This window comes from Kogia breviceps, chromosome 6 (assembly GCF_026419965.1).
Source record: "Kogia breviceps isolate mKogBre1 chromosome 6, mKogBre1 haplotype 1, whole genome shotgun sequence".
Lineage (NCBI taxonomy): Eukaryota > Metazoa > Chordata > Mammalia > Artiodactyla > Physeteridae > Kogia > Kogia breviceps.
Genome location: NC_081315.1, coordinates 6,281,391 through 6,296,475, shown reverse-complemented (window position 1 = coordinate 6,296,475; position 15,085 = coordinate 6,281,391). Strand labels below are relative to the sequence as shown.

At 38.2% G+C, this 15,085-nt stretch overlaps 1 protein-coding gene across 4 annotated transcripts in view; it reads left to right on the top strand.

The window, feature by feature from the left end:
• The window catches only part of MARCHF1 (membrane associated ring-CH-type finger 1), an 820,299-nt gene that overhangs the window by 638,928 nt on the left and 166,286 nt on the right, over positions 1–15,085 (top strand). For all 4 annotated transcript variants that reach the window (XM_067035463.1, XM_067035461.1, XM_067035462.1 and 1 more), the window contains one exon: positions 6,710–6,760. In XM_067035463.1, coding sequence (XP_066891564.1) covers positions 6,710–6,760 — 51 coding nt within the window. The remainder of the gene's footprint in view (positions 1–6,709; positions 6,761–15,085) is intronic.

The following is a 15,085-nucleotide window of genomic DNA, read 5'->3' as shown; positions in this document are numbered from 1 at the left end:
TCCGGAAGCACAGGCTCAGTGGCCACGGCTCACGGGCCCAGCCGCTCCGCGGCATGTGGGATCTTCCCGGACCGGGGCACGAACCCGTGTCCCCTGCATTGGCAGGCGGATTCTCAACCACTGCGCCACCAGGGAAGCCCACTACATATGTTCTTTAAGATCATTTTATCTATCTCCTTTCTACTTCCAAAAAGAAGAAATAAACCCCACTGGTGATTTCACTGGAACCACATTCTATTTATATGGCAATTTGTAGAGGATTTATATTTTATGAAATATTCTTGCCATCAAAGAATTTGTTCAGATCATGATTTATACTCCTAAGATATTATACTTTATTGTTTTAATAAGACTTTATGATTTCCTTGTTAAATTTATTCTTAAATGTTTTATAGATGTGGTTTTTATTTTTACATTTCTGGATATTTAAAACTAGAAGAGAGAAAGCTCTTGATTTTGCAGTATTTCCATTAGGCTAGACTAAACTGCTATACAAATAAATCCAGACATGTGGTGGCCCCAAAGAAATACAAGTTAATTTCTCTCTGGTGATGGTTTAGAGTGTGTGTTCCAAATTGGCACATGGCTTTTCACTGTGTGGTCATTCAGGAACTCAGGGGAATTCAGCTCTACCATCTTTAATACGTGCTTCCTGGCTTGCGCTGCTAGACACCATCCTAGCACAGAGCAGTAGAAAGGAGTATGGAGGGAAGTTTAGATTTACGGGACAAGCAGGAAACTGACAGTTGTTAGCTCTGTCCACATCTCACTGGAGGGAATTTGGCCATAGGCAACCTGTAACTGGAAGGAAGCCTGGGAGATGTCGTGTGACTGGCATGGTGTATACCAAATAACTATTTTCTCAGGACAGAAGAAGGGATAGTGGGTTTTAGGAAATTTAGTAGACTCTGCCATGATACACATATCCTGTATCTAGCCATTGTACTGAAGTTGCATTTACTGCAGTTTTCTTTTATGACTAGAGGCAGTTGGAATTTCTATAATATCATATCATCAACCAGAGAAAATTGGTTTATTGCTTCTTTTTCAATAATTTTTTCTATCAAATATTTCATTTTCTTGTTGTTAAATTTGTTAAAAACTCTTAAGTCAAGTCGAATAATAATAGCAAGAGCAAGCAGCCCTAATAGAATTTCTTTTTTTTAATTTCTTTTTTATTTTTTTGTGGTATGCAGGCCTCTCACTGTTGTGGCCTCTCCCATTGCGGAGCACAGGCTCCGGACGCGCAGGCTCAGCGGCCACGGCTCACGGGCCCAGCCGCTCTGCTGCATGTGGGATCTTCCCGGACCGGGGCACGAACCCGCGTCCCCTGCATCGGCAGGCGGACTCCCAACCACTGCGCCACCAGGGAAGCCCTAGAATTTCTTTAATTAACATAGTTCTAGTATTTTACCATTTAGAATAATATTTGGTAATGGTTTTTAGGATATTGTCTTTATCACTTTTAAAGATTTCCTTCAATTTTTATTTTACTTAGAGCTTCCATTCTAGGAACACTGTCGAGGTTTGTTAAACACCTTAACTATAAGATCATAGATTTTCGCTTTTGATGTATTAATCTAATGAATTGTTGATCGATTTCCTGATAAGGAAGTATCAGGAATAAATCCTATTTATTTTATTCCTTCAGCATTTTTTGGTACATTGCTGGTGTATCAAAGATACATACTACTATTAGATATATGCTAATATTTTAAAAGAATTTTTGTGTCTGTAGTCCAAAATAAGACCAGAGCATAATTTTCTTTTCACTCTTTATATCTTTTTGGATACGGTCTTAACACATTTGGAGATTAATTTATGCAGAATTAATAATATGGATTAAGGAAGTTTATGTTCCTGTGGTTAAGAATACTGTAAATGAAATTAGAATTATGTGTTCTTTAAAAGTAAGATACAACTGAACTGTGAAATCCTCATGCCCTTGTCCTTTTCAGGGCATATAGGCTTTTATTTACTTATCCAATCTCTTCTTTGTTAATTATCTATTCAAATTTTCCTCTTCTTGAACAAATTCTGACAACTTTTATTTTGCTAGAATGTGATTCATTTCCTCTAGGTGTTCAAAAATTTGTTGTAATACCATTACATGGAGCATTTTCTTATGATTTTTCTAATCTGTTCTGTGTCCTTGATTATCCTGTCTTATTTCTTACATATTTCTGTTCTCCTTAATAAGTCTTATAGGAAATGCATCTATTTTGTAATTATTTTCAAAAACCTGCTTTAAGAAATATTTCTTTTTCCTTCTTATTTATATCCATTTAATGAGTTTTAGCTTTTATATTTTATTATTTCTTTTTACTGCATTCCTTTGTTGCTGTGTTCTTTAATAACGAAGGCCTTTATAGTCATAAATTTTTATCTGGATATAGCTTTTGTTGTGTTACATAGGTCTTAGTATAACATTTTCCAGAATTTCTGTCTGTAATTTTCCAGTTAGTTATTTCTTTGGACCAAACATTATCTTAAAATGTGTTAGTTTTGAGGTGATCAAGATGTATTAGTAACATTTCAAATTTTTATTTCTGATTTTACTGACTCAATATCAAAAGAAGTACCCTATAAAATCTCTACTTGAAGATTTTTGTTGAGGTATTATTTGAAGCCACATAAATTTTTAAAGTATTTTTTATTTAAAGGACATGAGATTTTTAATACATCTATTAATTGAGTTTTATTGTATTATTCCGTTTCTCTGTGTCAGTTAATTTTTGTTTACAAACCACATTGCTTTCAAAGACTTTTCTTCTTTTTCAAGTTTTAATTCTTTAATTGTTCTCACAGAAATAGTTTCATGGTCTACTTAGAATTTTTCAGATGACCCTCCGAATTGCCTCACTTTTTTTTTCTCCTTTCAAATATCTTAAGTTTTAGCCTGGGGTGAGAGGGAGTGAGGCAGAGGACAAAGGAGGAAAACTACAGAATAGCATCATAGCAGTGGTCTGTGCGAGATTGTCCTATTCTGATTTCTGAAGTCAGAAATAATTTGTTTTTTCCTTTAGTTTACATAAAAAACAAAAAACAAACAAATAAAACCCTCCTTCAAGCTTCCTTCCTGCCCCCTTCTGATCGATGGATATACAGAGTGTTCCTCTGTAGATAAATACAAGTCCACTGAGTTATGCATTCTTTAATACAGAGCATCCCCTTTTAAAGGAACTATGTCACTTTCCTTAGACTACAATATTAAATATATTAAAACAATTTAGTAATGATTTCCTCATTTGGTAATCATTTTTTCTTGCTGGTAATAAAAATCCAACCATGTTTATAGTAAGGTCAAATTTGAAAAACAATTATTATGTTAATAATAATAATCACAAAAGAAAACGAACAATATCAGATGCATTCGTATCAAACCGAAAGTTAGAAATTTTTGAAAAGATTGAAACATGCTTATGAAAGTAGAAGTCTCTCCCTCTGCCCAAAGTGAACAGTCTGCTAAGATTGATCTACTAAGACAGCTCATCAACGTTATTTCTGGAAGATCCCATAATTTTCCTGTGGACTTGTCTGGAACTCTTGTTGCTTTCAGCTTTTAGTGACCTACAAGGTCACTATAATTTGGGTACCAGTGAGTTATGTTAGATTCTGAGACAGCTTCTGTTTAATCTAAGGTAAAGAATTTAAACGGATCATAATGAGGTATGGCAACCGTATTTGGCGAATCTACAAAGAAGGATATTCGGCACTGCCGTAGTAATGGGACAAGCCATTCAGTTAATTAGTAGCAAGTTGAACAGATTGCTTTGGAGGTGTTCCAAGAGGGAAAGTGCTTGTGGAGCTTTGCTTCAAAAGCAAGGCAGACCAGACTTCCTTAATCCCCTATGGTAGAGAGAAATTTGATTTTCCATCCTTGAATTTTATATGCCAGAATCTAATCCACAGCAGAGGTAGAATTTCAGGATAGAGAGGTGTTTATGTTAAAATTATGGGTCTAGTAACCTGTGATGATTGTCATGATTTTTGAGGGGGCTCTCTGGGTGTTTCCTCTACCTGGGAATAATAATGGAAATATTATAAACTTGTCATCTCTAAAATGTTTTCATCTGTAACTCATTGGATCCAATCCCCAGGTATTATCTGCCCATTTCACAGTGAGGAATTTGGAGGTCTGGGATCTCTAATACATTCCCGCTAGAACTAGTGCGCGGGTGCAGGTCTAGTTCAAGTCAAAACCCCATCTTATATCACCGCCGTTGCAGCAATAGGGTAACCTCTCTGTCCCCATGTGTTAACTGGAATAGAGATAGTAGAGACCTTAGCCACGGTGAAAAGTTAGCCTTTGCCTAAGCTTGCTTATTTCCTTCAATGCCTAACCTTGCCTTAAGAGGAAATAGAGCTAACTGATTTCAATGTGAAAGGTCTCAGGTCTCTGGAAGTACGAAATAATAAAGCAGAGGTCTCCTCCCATTAGATTGGGGGAGGCTGAAGCATATGGGAATTATCTGTTTATTGCGACCTCACACTGAACTCGTTCACAGTTATGGAAGGACATGGCCCTCCTTGTTTTTAATCTCAAAACACGACAAAGTCCTGTTTGGTTGGAAAAATTAAGTAATCTGATGCCAGATCAATTTCTTGTACAAATAGTACTTCTTGCTTCTTGCTGAAGAGTTTTCAATTCTAGTTCCTTGATCATGTTCTCAAATATCATGTAAAAATAGAAAACACAGTAAAACAACCAGGACAACCCAACTCCTCTCAAAGCCTGTTGTATCATTGACCTCTGTTCTATACAATAGTGTGTCAAAATCCTCAGTTTCACTGAGAAGGAAAGATGGATTGGTTTTGTTTTCTTGTCTCTAGAAGAGGAGTTGAAATGTCAGTAGAAAAGTACCTCTCTCCATCACCAGAGGAAGCTAATCAAGGAAAAATGTCTTCAGGGAACACACACATTAATCTCCAGCTGGATCACGGGGCTGTTACGAGGTGTAACTAATCGTACAGTCATGACTCATCTCGGTCTGTAATAACATATGCTCCGTGCCATCCGTGGGCGGATGAGATGGATGTCGCATGTAAAAGAAAAAGTACTGTTCAGCGGAAACGTCTGCAAGCCTGCGCCGGACAGTGACAGCTTGCAATGAATGCAGCTACTGTGTTTCCACAATAACACGTTTACGCTGTGTTTCTGAAACTGTCTCGAGCAGTCATCACAGGACAATTGCAGACCCACAGGTTGTTATAACAGCTTCGTTCTCAAAAATGACCCCTGTCAAGATGCACTGTAGTTGTCTACTCAGATCCATTGTGATGTTGAATCCAGATGCTCAGAAATGGTCTTTAAAAAGAATCCTAGGGCTTCCCTGGTGGCGCAGTGGTTGAGAGTCCGCCTGCCGATGCAGGGGACGCGGGTTCGTTCCCCGGTCCGGGAGGATCCCACGTGCCGCGGAGCAGCTGGGCCCGTGAGCCGTGGCCGCTGAGCCTGCGCGTCCGGAGCCCGTGCTCCGCAGCGGGAGAGGCCCGCGTACCGCAAAAAAAAAAAAAAAAAAAAAGAGAGAATCCTAAAGTGCTATCAGATCCTTCAGAAATTTTGGTTTCCGGAACAGGCTCTTCCAACACTTTCGCCACAGCAGGAGAGGGATGCTGTGATCTCTTGGTATATGTACCACACATTCTGATTTGTCAAGTCAATTTCCCGCCACCTCTGGCCATAAGGCCCTGGACTGGCCCTGTTTACAGGCAACAGGCCTCCAGGCTTTGAATGAGGTAGCGCCACTCTTCAAGGACCCATTCTACTTTACGTTGTGTGACTTTAAAAAAAATGTATCTATTCAAAAGCTTTGTTTCATGTTTCTTTCCTCTGAAATTGGAAATTCCTTAAGAGGCAAGAACTGAGGTATAATTTTTTAAAACTTATTTTTAAGTTTTAAATTTTAAAATAATTTCGAAATATTTTTAATTTAAATGATTAAATGTTTTAAAATATTAAATTACCTTTATTTTTTTTTTTTTAATTTTGAAAAGAAAATAACTGAACAGACAGATAAAATGTATTTTAGCAGAACAGGAGTTAGATGTTATGTACCATGTACCCAGAATGCAATATTTACTGACACTGAGAACTGGAATTTACTGGTAGAAGAAGAAAAGGGGAAATAATGGACTATATTTTCATTTCTAATTCTATTTCAAAGGAAGTTTCATGTGTTTTTCAAGAGAAATAAGTGTTTCCTGGAAATAAATATTCCTAGACTGATATATAACCTGATAATAATTGAAACATTTTCAAAAGGACACCGATATATACTAGAGAAATAAAATTTGGTAAAAGAAATACCATCCTGGGCTTCCCTGGTGGCGCAGTGGTTGAGAATCCGCCTGCCGATGCAGGGAACACGGGTTCGTGCCCCGGTCCGGGAAGATCCCACATGCCGCGGAGCAACTAAGCCCGTGAGCCATGGCCGCTAGGCCTGCGCGTCCGGAGCCTGTGCTCCGCAACGGGAGAGGCCACAACAGTGAGAGGCCCGCATACCGCAAAAAAAAAAAAAAAAAAAGAAATACCATCCTGTGTAAGCAATTTTTATGTCTGTTAGAACAATACAGAGGACATCTACACATTGGCCTAGGCTGTGCTTTCTTTTCTTAGCAGCAAAGAATACTGCTATATTTTTATTTTTTTTAATTTATTTATTTTTTTACTGCTATATTTTTAATCAATGTCTCTAATTTTATTTTTCAGAATGACAAATCCCCAGGGCGATCTGCAAGTCGATCAAGTAATATATCAAAAGTAGGTGAACTGCATTCACTTTCTTAATTGTTTATTAACTTACATATTCTATGAGTTCAAGTAAATATTTTCTAACATTTAACCTGCTGTTGTTATCTGTGAGCAATACACAGGTATGACTTGTTAATGGTCTTAAATGTTTGAAGAGTTTACTGTGATTGATTTCATACAGCAAAATGAGTGAAGCTATTTTTCCTCTTCAGTGCTGTATGCACAAGATAATTGGCTGCTTTCCGAGTGTCACTCAAAATATGTTTCTTCTCTCACTTCGGCTCAGAAAGCTACCACACACCAAAGGTGAAACTCTATCAACATCATGGTACAATTCCTATGAATTCACTTTTTCCAGGAGTATGGGCTCAACTATGCTGGAATCTAACCAGGACAGGTTTTGGAAAACAATTTAATTTAAGACACTAGTTTGGACATATTTGCTTTATAGAGTCCATAGAGGAAGAAACCAAAATACTCCCTAGACTGCCTATAAATCCAAGCAAGACACGAGGGTGTTGAAAATCTCATGGCATGGGAGGGATCCTCTAGATTTTTACTTCTCCTAGAAAACAAAAATTAAGATGAGGCACTATGCAGTTTATAGACTTGGTACCTGGGGAGTGAAAAATCATCTAGGGCCATGTGTGAAATTGGAAAATTATGACTTCCAAAAATATAATTCTGACAAAGCTGAATTTAACATGATGAGAACTTGCACAGCACGGCCCCTCACTTGCCAACACCACAGCCCTGAGCTCAATTTTGTAAATGTAATTTTGTATTATTTTCCTTCAAGGGGGCCCCCCAAACAGCAATAAACCATAGGCACTACAGAACATAGACCCACTTCCAATTTAGAAAAGTTTTTGTTTTGTTTTGTCTTGTTTTCACAAACAAAAGACTTTATCAGTCATTGAAAAATAGCAGTAGCCAGATTATCAGCATTTTCTTAAGTGAGTTTCCTGAGGCTGATTCTTACGAGACGACGTTAAGATGGTCAGCTGACACCTGTCAACACACTGCGTTGAGTATGGGAATGGAATCCTGCTCTTAGGAAACTCTAGTATTTTTAATACACAGGATGCCTGTGCAGTGCTCCATAGGGAGATCACGTCACTGTGTTGCAATGCTCTCCACTGCACATGCTCAGTAAGATAGTCCAGAACAAAAGCAGTCAATGTTTCTGCTTCCAAGAGGTGCCAAGATGCAAGAGACCCACAGAGAATTGTATCTCAGTAGTTGGAGCTGTACATCTCTAAGGACATTGCAATCTGGGCACCTTCCTAACGTTTGAGAGCCCATGTGGCCAGTGGTTAAAGCACTAACCGTGTAGACAGAGGATGTAAGTCATCACTGCCACTTCCTACTAATGGGACCCGAGTCACTCACTTAACCGCCCTGAGACACACTTGCCGCCACTGGGACACGAGGCGACGGTATCAGTCATTGAAGGTTTTCTTAAGTGGTTGTAAATCAAAGCATTACCTTTCAAATGTCAGTCCTCTCCATCACATCATGGAGAGCCTTGCCTGCAGCTACAGAGCATCATCCTCTTCCTGAATGTGAGTGTTAATGTTGACCTAGAAACCTGTAGGCGGTACTGACAACTCCTTTGTCATGCCAGTTGCTTCATGGTCCAGGGGTAGAATTGTATCTGCGTTTCCAAAGTGCTGTTTGACTTTGACATAATGCAGCTTCTTTATAGCTTTTACCTTTTCATTTATTCTTTAAGAAAAAGTCAGATGTGTAGTTTCCCTTCTATGAATTCGCCTTCCTGGCTCTGATACATTTTGTGTGTGTGTATTTGCATCTCCAAGAACAACGCCGTTGATTTTATTGGTACAAACTATTGATTTTATTACTGTTTAATGTATATCTTTCATGTACATCTTATTACTCTCAGAAATACTTTTTTTCTTTTGTATTAACAGTATTCACAGACTACTGATAACACTTTTAAAATAGGAGTAGTATGAAGAAATTTTATTCAAAGATGATACAAGTTTGGGACAATAAGACAAGTGTGAGCTGTCATCAATCTAACAGCTATTTGCTAATCCATATTCTATTTATAGATGACCTGCAAAAGGTGTTAGATATAGATATTGGTTGTTATCCTTTTTTTTTTTTTTTTTTTTGCGGTACGCGGGCTTCTCACTGCCGTGGCCTCTCCTGTTGCAGAGCAGAGGCTCCAGACGTGCAGGCTCAGCGGCCATGGCCCATGGGCCCAGCCGCTCCACGGCATGTGGGATCTTCCCGTACCGGGGCACGAACCCGCATCCCCTGCATCGGCAGTCAGACTCTCAACCACTGCGCCACCAGGGAGCCCTGTTATCCATTTTGATGGTAATTTATCTTAGATTAGGGACATGAACTGGTAGGTCTTATTGACTGGTTTGCCAAATTGCATCATAAATGTTCTAGACTCATTCTTTTTTTTTTCAGTTATGTCTAAACAGTTTATTTGATACATTTTAATTGCAGGCTTGTGTGGGAGACAATTAATGATAAAATGCATTCTATTCAGAGAGAAAAGAAAAGCTCTCCCCTTAAACAGTCATTCTAATTGTACAGTCACAAAAACTCAAACCATCACACACCCATAGGGGTGAAAAGATTTCAGTGTGCTTAACTTTATTAGACTTAAGCCAATATAATGCTACTTTTACTTGTATTCAGAATGACAGCCACAAATCCTAAATCCACTGTTGAGCCATCACTAATTTTTAATGAATTACTAAGTGATAAATTCTTCATTAAGACCACATAACTCACTAAGAAGGAGGTGGCAAATTCTAGTAATATTTGAGTCCTTTAACTTTTTTATTTTTAACATCTTTGAGTATAATTGCTTTACAATGGTGTGTTAGTTTCTGCTGTATAACAAAGTGAATCAGCTATATGTATACATATATCCCCATATCCCATCCCTCTTGCATCTCCCTCCCACCCTCCCTATCCCACCCCTCTAGGTGGTCACAAAGCACTGAGCTGATCTCCCTGTGCTCTGCGGCTGCTTCCCACTAGCTAGCTATTTTACATTTGGAAGTGTATATATGTCCATGCCACTCTCACTTCGTCCCAGCTTACCCTTCCCACTCCCTGTGTCCTCAAGTCCATTCTCTACGTCTGTGTCTTTATTCCTGTCCTGCACCTAGGTTCATCATAAACATTTTTTTAGATTCCATATATATATGTGTTAGCATACAGTTTTGTTTTTCTCTTTCTGACTTACTTCACTCTGTATGACAGTCTCTAGATCCATCCACCTCACTACAAGTAACTCAATTTCGTTTCTTTTTATGGCTGAGTAATATTCCATTGTGTATATATATATATATATATATATATATATATATACCACATCCCACATCTTCTTTATCCATTCATGTGCCGATGGACACTTAGGTTGTTCCATGTCCTGGCTATTGTAAATAGAGCTGCAATGAACATTGTGGTACATGACTCTTTTTGAATTATGGTTTTCTCAGGGTATATGCTCAGTAGTGGGATTGCTGGGTCGTATGGTAATTCTATTTTTAGTTTTTTTGTTTGTTTGTTTGTTTGTTTGTTTGTTTTGCGGTACACGGGCCTCTCACTGCTGTGCCCTCTCCCGTTGCGGAGCACAGGCTCCGGATGCGCAGGCTCAATGGCCATGGCTCACAGGTGTAGCCGCTCCGCGGCATGTGGGATCTTCCCGGACCGGGGCACGAACCCGTGTCCCCTGCATCGGCAGGCGGACTCTCAACCACTGCGCCACCAGGGAAGCCCTATTTTTAGTTTTTTAGGAAACCTCCATACTGTTCTCCATAGTGGCTGTATCAATTTACATTCCCAACAACAGTGCAAGAGGGTTCCCTTTTCTCCACACCCTCTCCAGCATTTATTGTTTGTAGATTTTTTGATGATGGCCATTCTGACTGGTGTGAAGTGATACCTCATTGTAGTTTTGATTTGCATTTCTCTAATGATCAGTGATGTTGAGCATTCTTTCATGAGTTTATTGGCAGTGGTATATCTTCTTTGGAGAAATGTCTGTTTAGGTCTTCTGCCCATTTTTGGATTGGGTTGTTTGTTTTTCTGATATTGAGGTGCATGAGCAGCTAGTAAATTTTGGAGATTAATCCACTGTCAGTTGCTTCATTTGCAAATATTTTCTCCCATTCTAAGGGTTGTCTTTTCATCTTGTTTATGGTTTCCTTTGCTGTGCAAAAGCTTTTAAGTTTCACTAGGTCCCATTTGTTTATTTTTGTTTTTATTTCCATTTCTCTAGGAGGTGGGTCAAAAAAGATCTTGCTGTGATTTATGTCATAGAGTGTTCTGCCTATGTTTTCCTTTAAGAGTTTGATTTCTGTTTTCCTTTAAGAGTTTGTTAAGTGTCTGGCCTTACATTTAGGTCTTTAATCCATTTTGAGTTTATTTTTGTGTATGATGTGAGGGAGTGTTCTAATTTCATTCTTTTACATGTAGCTGGCAAGTTTTCCCAGTACCATTTATTGAAGAGGCTGTCTTTCCTCCATTGTATATTCTTGCCTCCTTTATTAAAAATAAGGTGACCATATGTGCGTGGGTTTATCTCTGGGCTTTCTATCCTGTTCCATTGATCTATATTTCTGTTCTTGTGTCAGTACCATACAATCTTCACTACTGTAGTGTTGTAGTATAGTCTGAAGTCCAGGAGCCTGATTCCTCCAACTCTGGTTTTCTTTCTCAAGAGTACTTTGGCTATTGGGGTCTTTTGTGTTTCCAAATGGTGAAATTTTTTGTTCTAGTTCTCTGAAAAATGTCATTGGTAGTTTGGTAGGGATTGCAGTGATCTGTAGATTGCTTTCGGTAGTATAGTCATTTTCACAATATTGATTCTTCCAGTCCAAGAACATGGTATATCTCTCCATCTGTTTGTATCATCTTTAATTTCTTTCATCAGTGTCTTATAGTTTTCTGCATACAGGTCTTTTGTCTCCCTAAGAAGGTTTATTCCTAGGTATTTTATTCTTTTTGTTGCAATGGTAAATGGGAGTGTTTCCTTACTTTCTCTTTCAGATTTTTCATCATTAGTGTATAGGAATGCAAGAGATTTCTGTGCATTGATTTTGTATCCTGCTACTTTACCAAATTCATTGATTAGCTCTAGTAGTTTTCTGGTGGCATCTTTACGATTCTCTATGTGTAGTATCATGGCATCTGCAAACAGAGACAGCTTTACTTCTTCTCTTCTGATTTGGATTCCTTTTATTTCTTTTTCTTCTCTGATTGCTGTGGCTAAAACTTCTGAAACTATGGTGAATAATAGTGGTCAAAGTGGGCAACCGTGTCTTGTTCCTTATCTTAGTGGAAATGGTTTCAGTTTTTCACCATTGAAAATGATGTTGGCTGTGGGTTTGTCATACATGGCCTTTATTATGTTGAGGTAAGTTCCCTCTATGCCTACTTTATGGAGAGTTTTTATCATAAATGGGTGTTGACTTTTGTCAAAAGGTTTTTCTGCATCTATTGAGATGATCATATGGTTTTTATCCTTCAGTTTGTTAATACGGTGTATCACATTGATTGATTTGCATATATTGAAGAATCCTTGCATTCCTGGGATAAATCCCACTTGATTATGGTGTATGATCCTTTACATGTGCTGCTGGATTCTGTTTGCTAGTATTTTGTTGAGGATTTTTGCATCTATGTTCATCAGTGATATTGGCCTGTAGTTTTCTTTCTTTGTGACATCTTTGGTTTAGGTATCAGGGTGATGGTGGCCTCGTAGAATGAGTTTTGGAGTTTTCTTCCCTATGTCATATTTTGGAAGAGCTTGAGAAGGATGGGTGTTAGCTCTTCTCTAAATGTTTGATAGAATTCTCCTGTGAAGCCATCTGATCCTGGGCTTTTGTTTGTTGGAAGATTTTAATCACAGTCTCAATTTCAGTGCTTGTGATTGGTCTGTTTATATTTTCTGTTTCTTCCTGGTTTAGTCTCAGAAGGTTGTGTTTGTCTAAGAATTTGCCCATTTCTTCCAGGTTGTCCATTTTATTGGCATATAGTTGCTTGTGGTAATCTCTCATGATCCTTTGTGTTTCTGCAGTGTCAGCTGTTACTTCCCCTTTTTCATTTCTAATTCTATTGATTTGAGTCTTCTCCCATTTTTCTTGATGAGTCTGGCTAATGGTTTATCAATTTTGTTTGTCTTCTCAAAGAAGCAGCTTTTAGTTTTACTGATCTTTGTTATCATTTCCTTCATTTCTTTTTCATTTATTTCTGATCTGATCGTTATGATTTCTTTCCTTCTGCTAACTTTGGGGTTTTTTTGTTCTTCTTTCTCTAATTGCTTTAGGTGTAAGCTGAGGTTGTTTATTTGAGATGTTTCTTGTTTCTTTTTTTTTTTTTTTAATTTTTTTTTTTATTTTGCGGTACACGGGCCTCTCACTGTTGTGGCCTCTCCCGTTGCGGAGCACAGGCTCCGGACGCGCAGGCTCAGTGGCCACGGCTCACGGGCCCAGCCGCTCCGCGGCACGTGGGATCTTCCCGGACCGGGGCACAAACCTGCGTCCCCTGCATTGGCAGGCGGACTCCCAACCACTGCGCCACCAGGGAAGCCCGTTTCTTGTTTCTTGAGGTAGGATTGTATTGTTATAAGCTTCCCTCTTAGAACTGCTTTTGCTGCATCCCGTAGATTTTGGGTCATTGTGTCTCCATTGTCATTTGTTTTTAGGTATTTTTTGATTTCCTCTTTGATTTCTTCAGTGATCTCTTGGTTATTTAGTAGTGTATTGTTTAGCCTCCACGTATTTGTATTTTTTACAGAATTTTTCCTGTAATTGATATCTAGTCTCATAGCACTATGATCGGAAAACATACGTGATACGATTTCAATTTTCTTAAATTTACCAAGGCTTGATTTGTGACCCAAGGTGTAATCCATCCTGTAGAAAGTTCCATGAGCACTTGAGAAGAAATTGTATTCTGTTCCTTTTGGATGGAATGTCCTATAAATGTCAATTAAATCCACCTTGTTTAATGTTTCATTTAAACCTTGTGTTTCCTTATTTATTTTCATTTTGCATGATCTGTCCATTGGTGAAAGTGGGATGTTAAAAGTCCCCTACTCTTATTGTGTTACTGTCAATTTCCCATTTTATGGCTCTTAGCATTTGCCTTATGTATTGAGGTGCTCCTATGTTGGGTGCCTAAATATTTACAATTGCTATATCTTCTTCTTGGATTGATTCCTTAATCATTTTGTAGTGTCCTTCTTTGTCTCTTGTAATAGTCTTTATTTTAAAGTCTATTTTGTCTGATATGAGAACTGCTACTCCAGCTTTCTTTTGATTTCCATTTGCATGGAATATATTTTTCCATCCCCTCACTTTCAGTCTGTATGTGTCCCTAGGTCTGAAGTGGGTCTCTTGTAGACAGCATATATACAGGTCTTATTTTTGTATCCATTCCGCCAGTCTATGTCTTTTGTTTGGAGCATTTAATCCATTTACATTTAAGGTAGTTATCAATATGTATGTTCCTATTACCATTTTCTTAATTGTTTTGTGTTTTTTATTGTAGGTCTTTTCCTTCTCTTGTGTTTCCTGCCTAGAGAAGTTCCTTTAGCATTTGTTGTAAAGCTCGTTTGGTGGTGCTGAATTCCCTTAACTTTTGCTTGTCTGTGAAGGTTTTACCTTCTCTGTTGAATCTGAATGAGATCCTTGCTGGGTAGAGTAATCTTGGTTGTAGGTTCTTCTCTTTCATCACTTTAAGTATGTCCCACCACTCCCTCCTGGCTTGCAGAGTTTCTGTTGAAAGATCAGCTGTTAACCTTATGGGGATTCCCTTGTATGTTATTTGTTGTTTTTCCCTTGCTGCTTTTAATATTTTTTCTTTGTATTTAATTTTTGATAGTTTGATTATTATGTGTCTTGGAGTGTTTCTCCTTGGATTTATCCTGTATGGGACTCTCTGTGCTTCCTGGACTTGATTAACTATTTCTTTTCCCATATTAGGGAAGTTTTCAACTCTAATCACTTCAAATATTTTCTCAGTCTCTTTCTTTTTCTCCTCTTCTTCTGGCATCCCTAAAGTTCAAATGTTGGTGTGTTTAATGTTGTCCCAGTGTTCTCTGAGACTGTCCTCGATTATTTTTCTTTACTCTTCTCTGCAGTAGTTATTTCCATTATTTTATCTTCCAGGTAACTTATCCGTTTTCTGCCTCAGTTATTCTGCTAATGATTCCTTCTAGAGAATTTTTAACTTCATTTATTGTGTTGCTCATCATTGTTTGTTTTCTCTTTAGTTCTTCTATGTTCTTGTTAAACGTTTCTTGTATTTTCTCCATTCTATTTCCAAGATTAT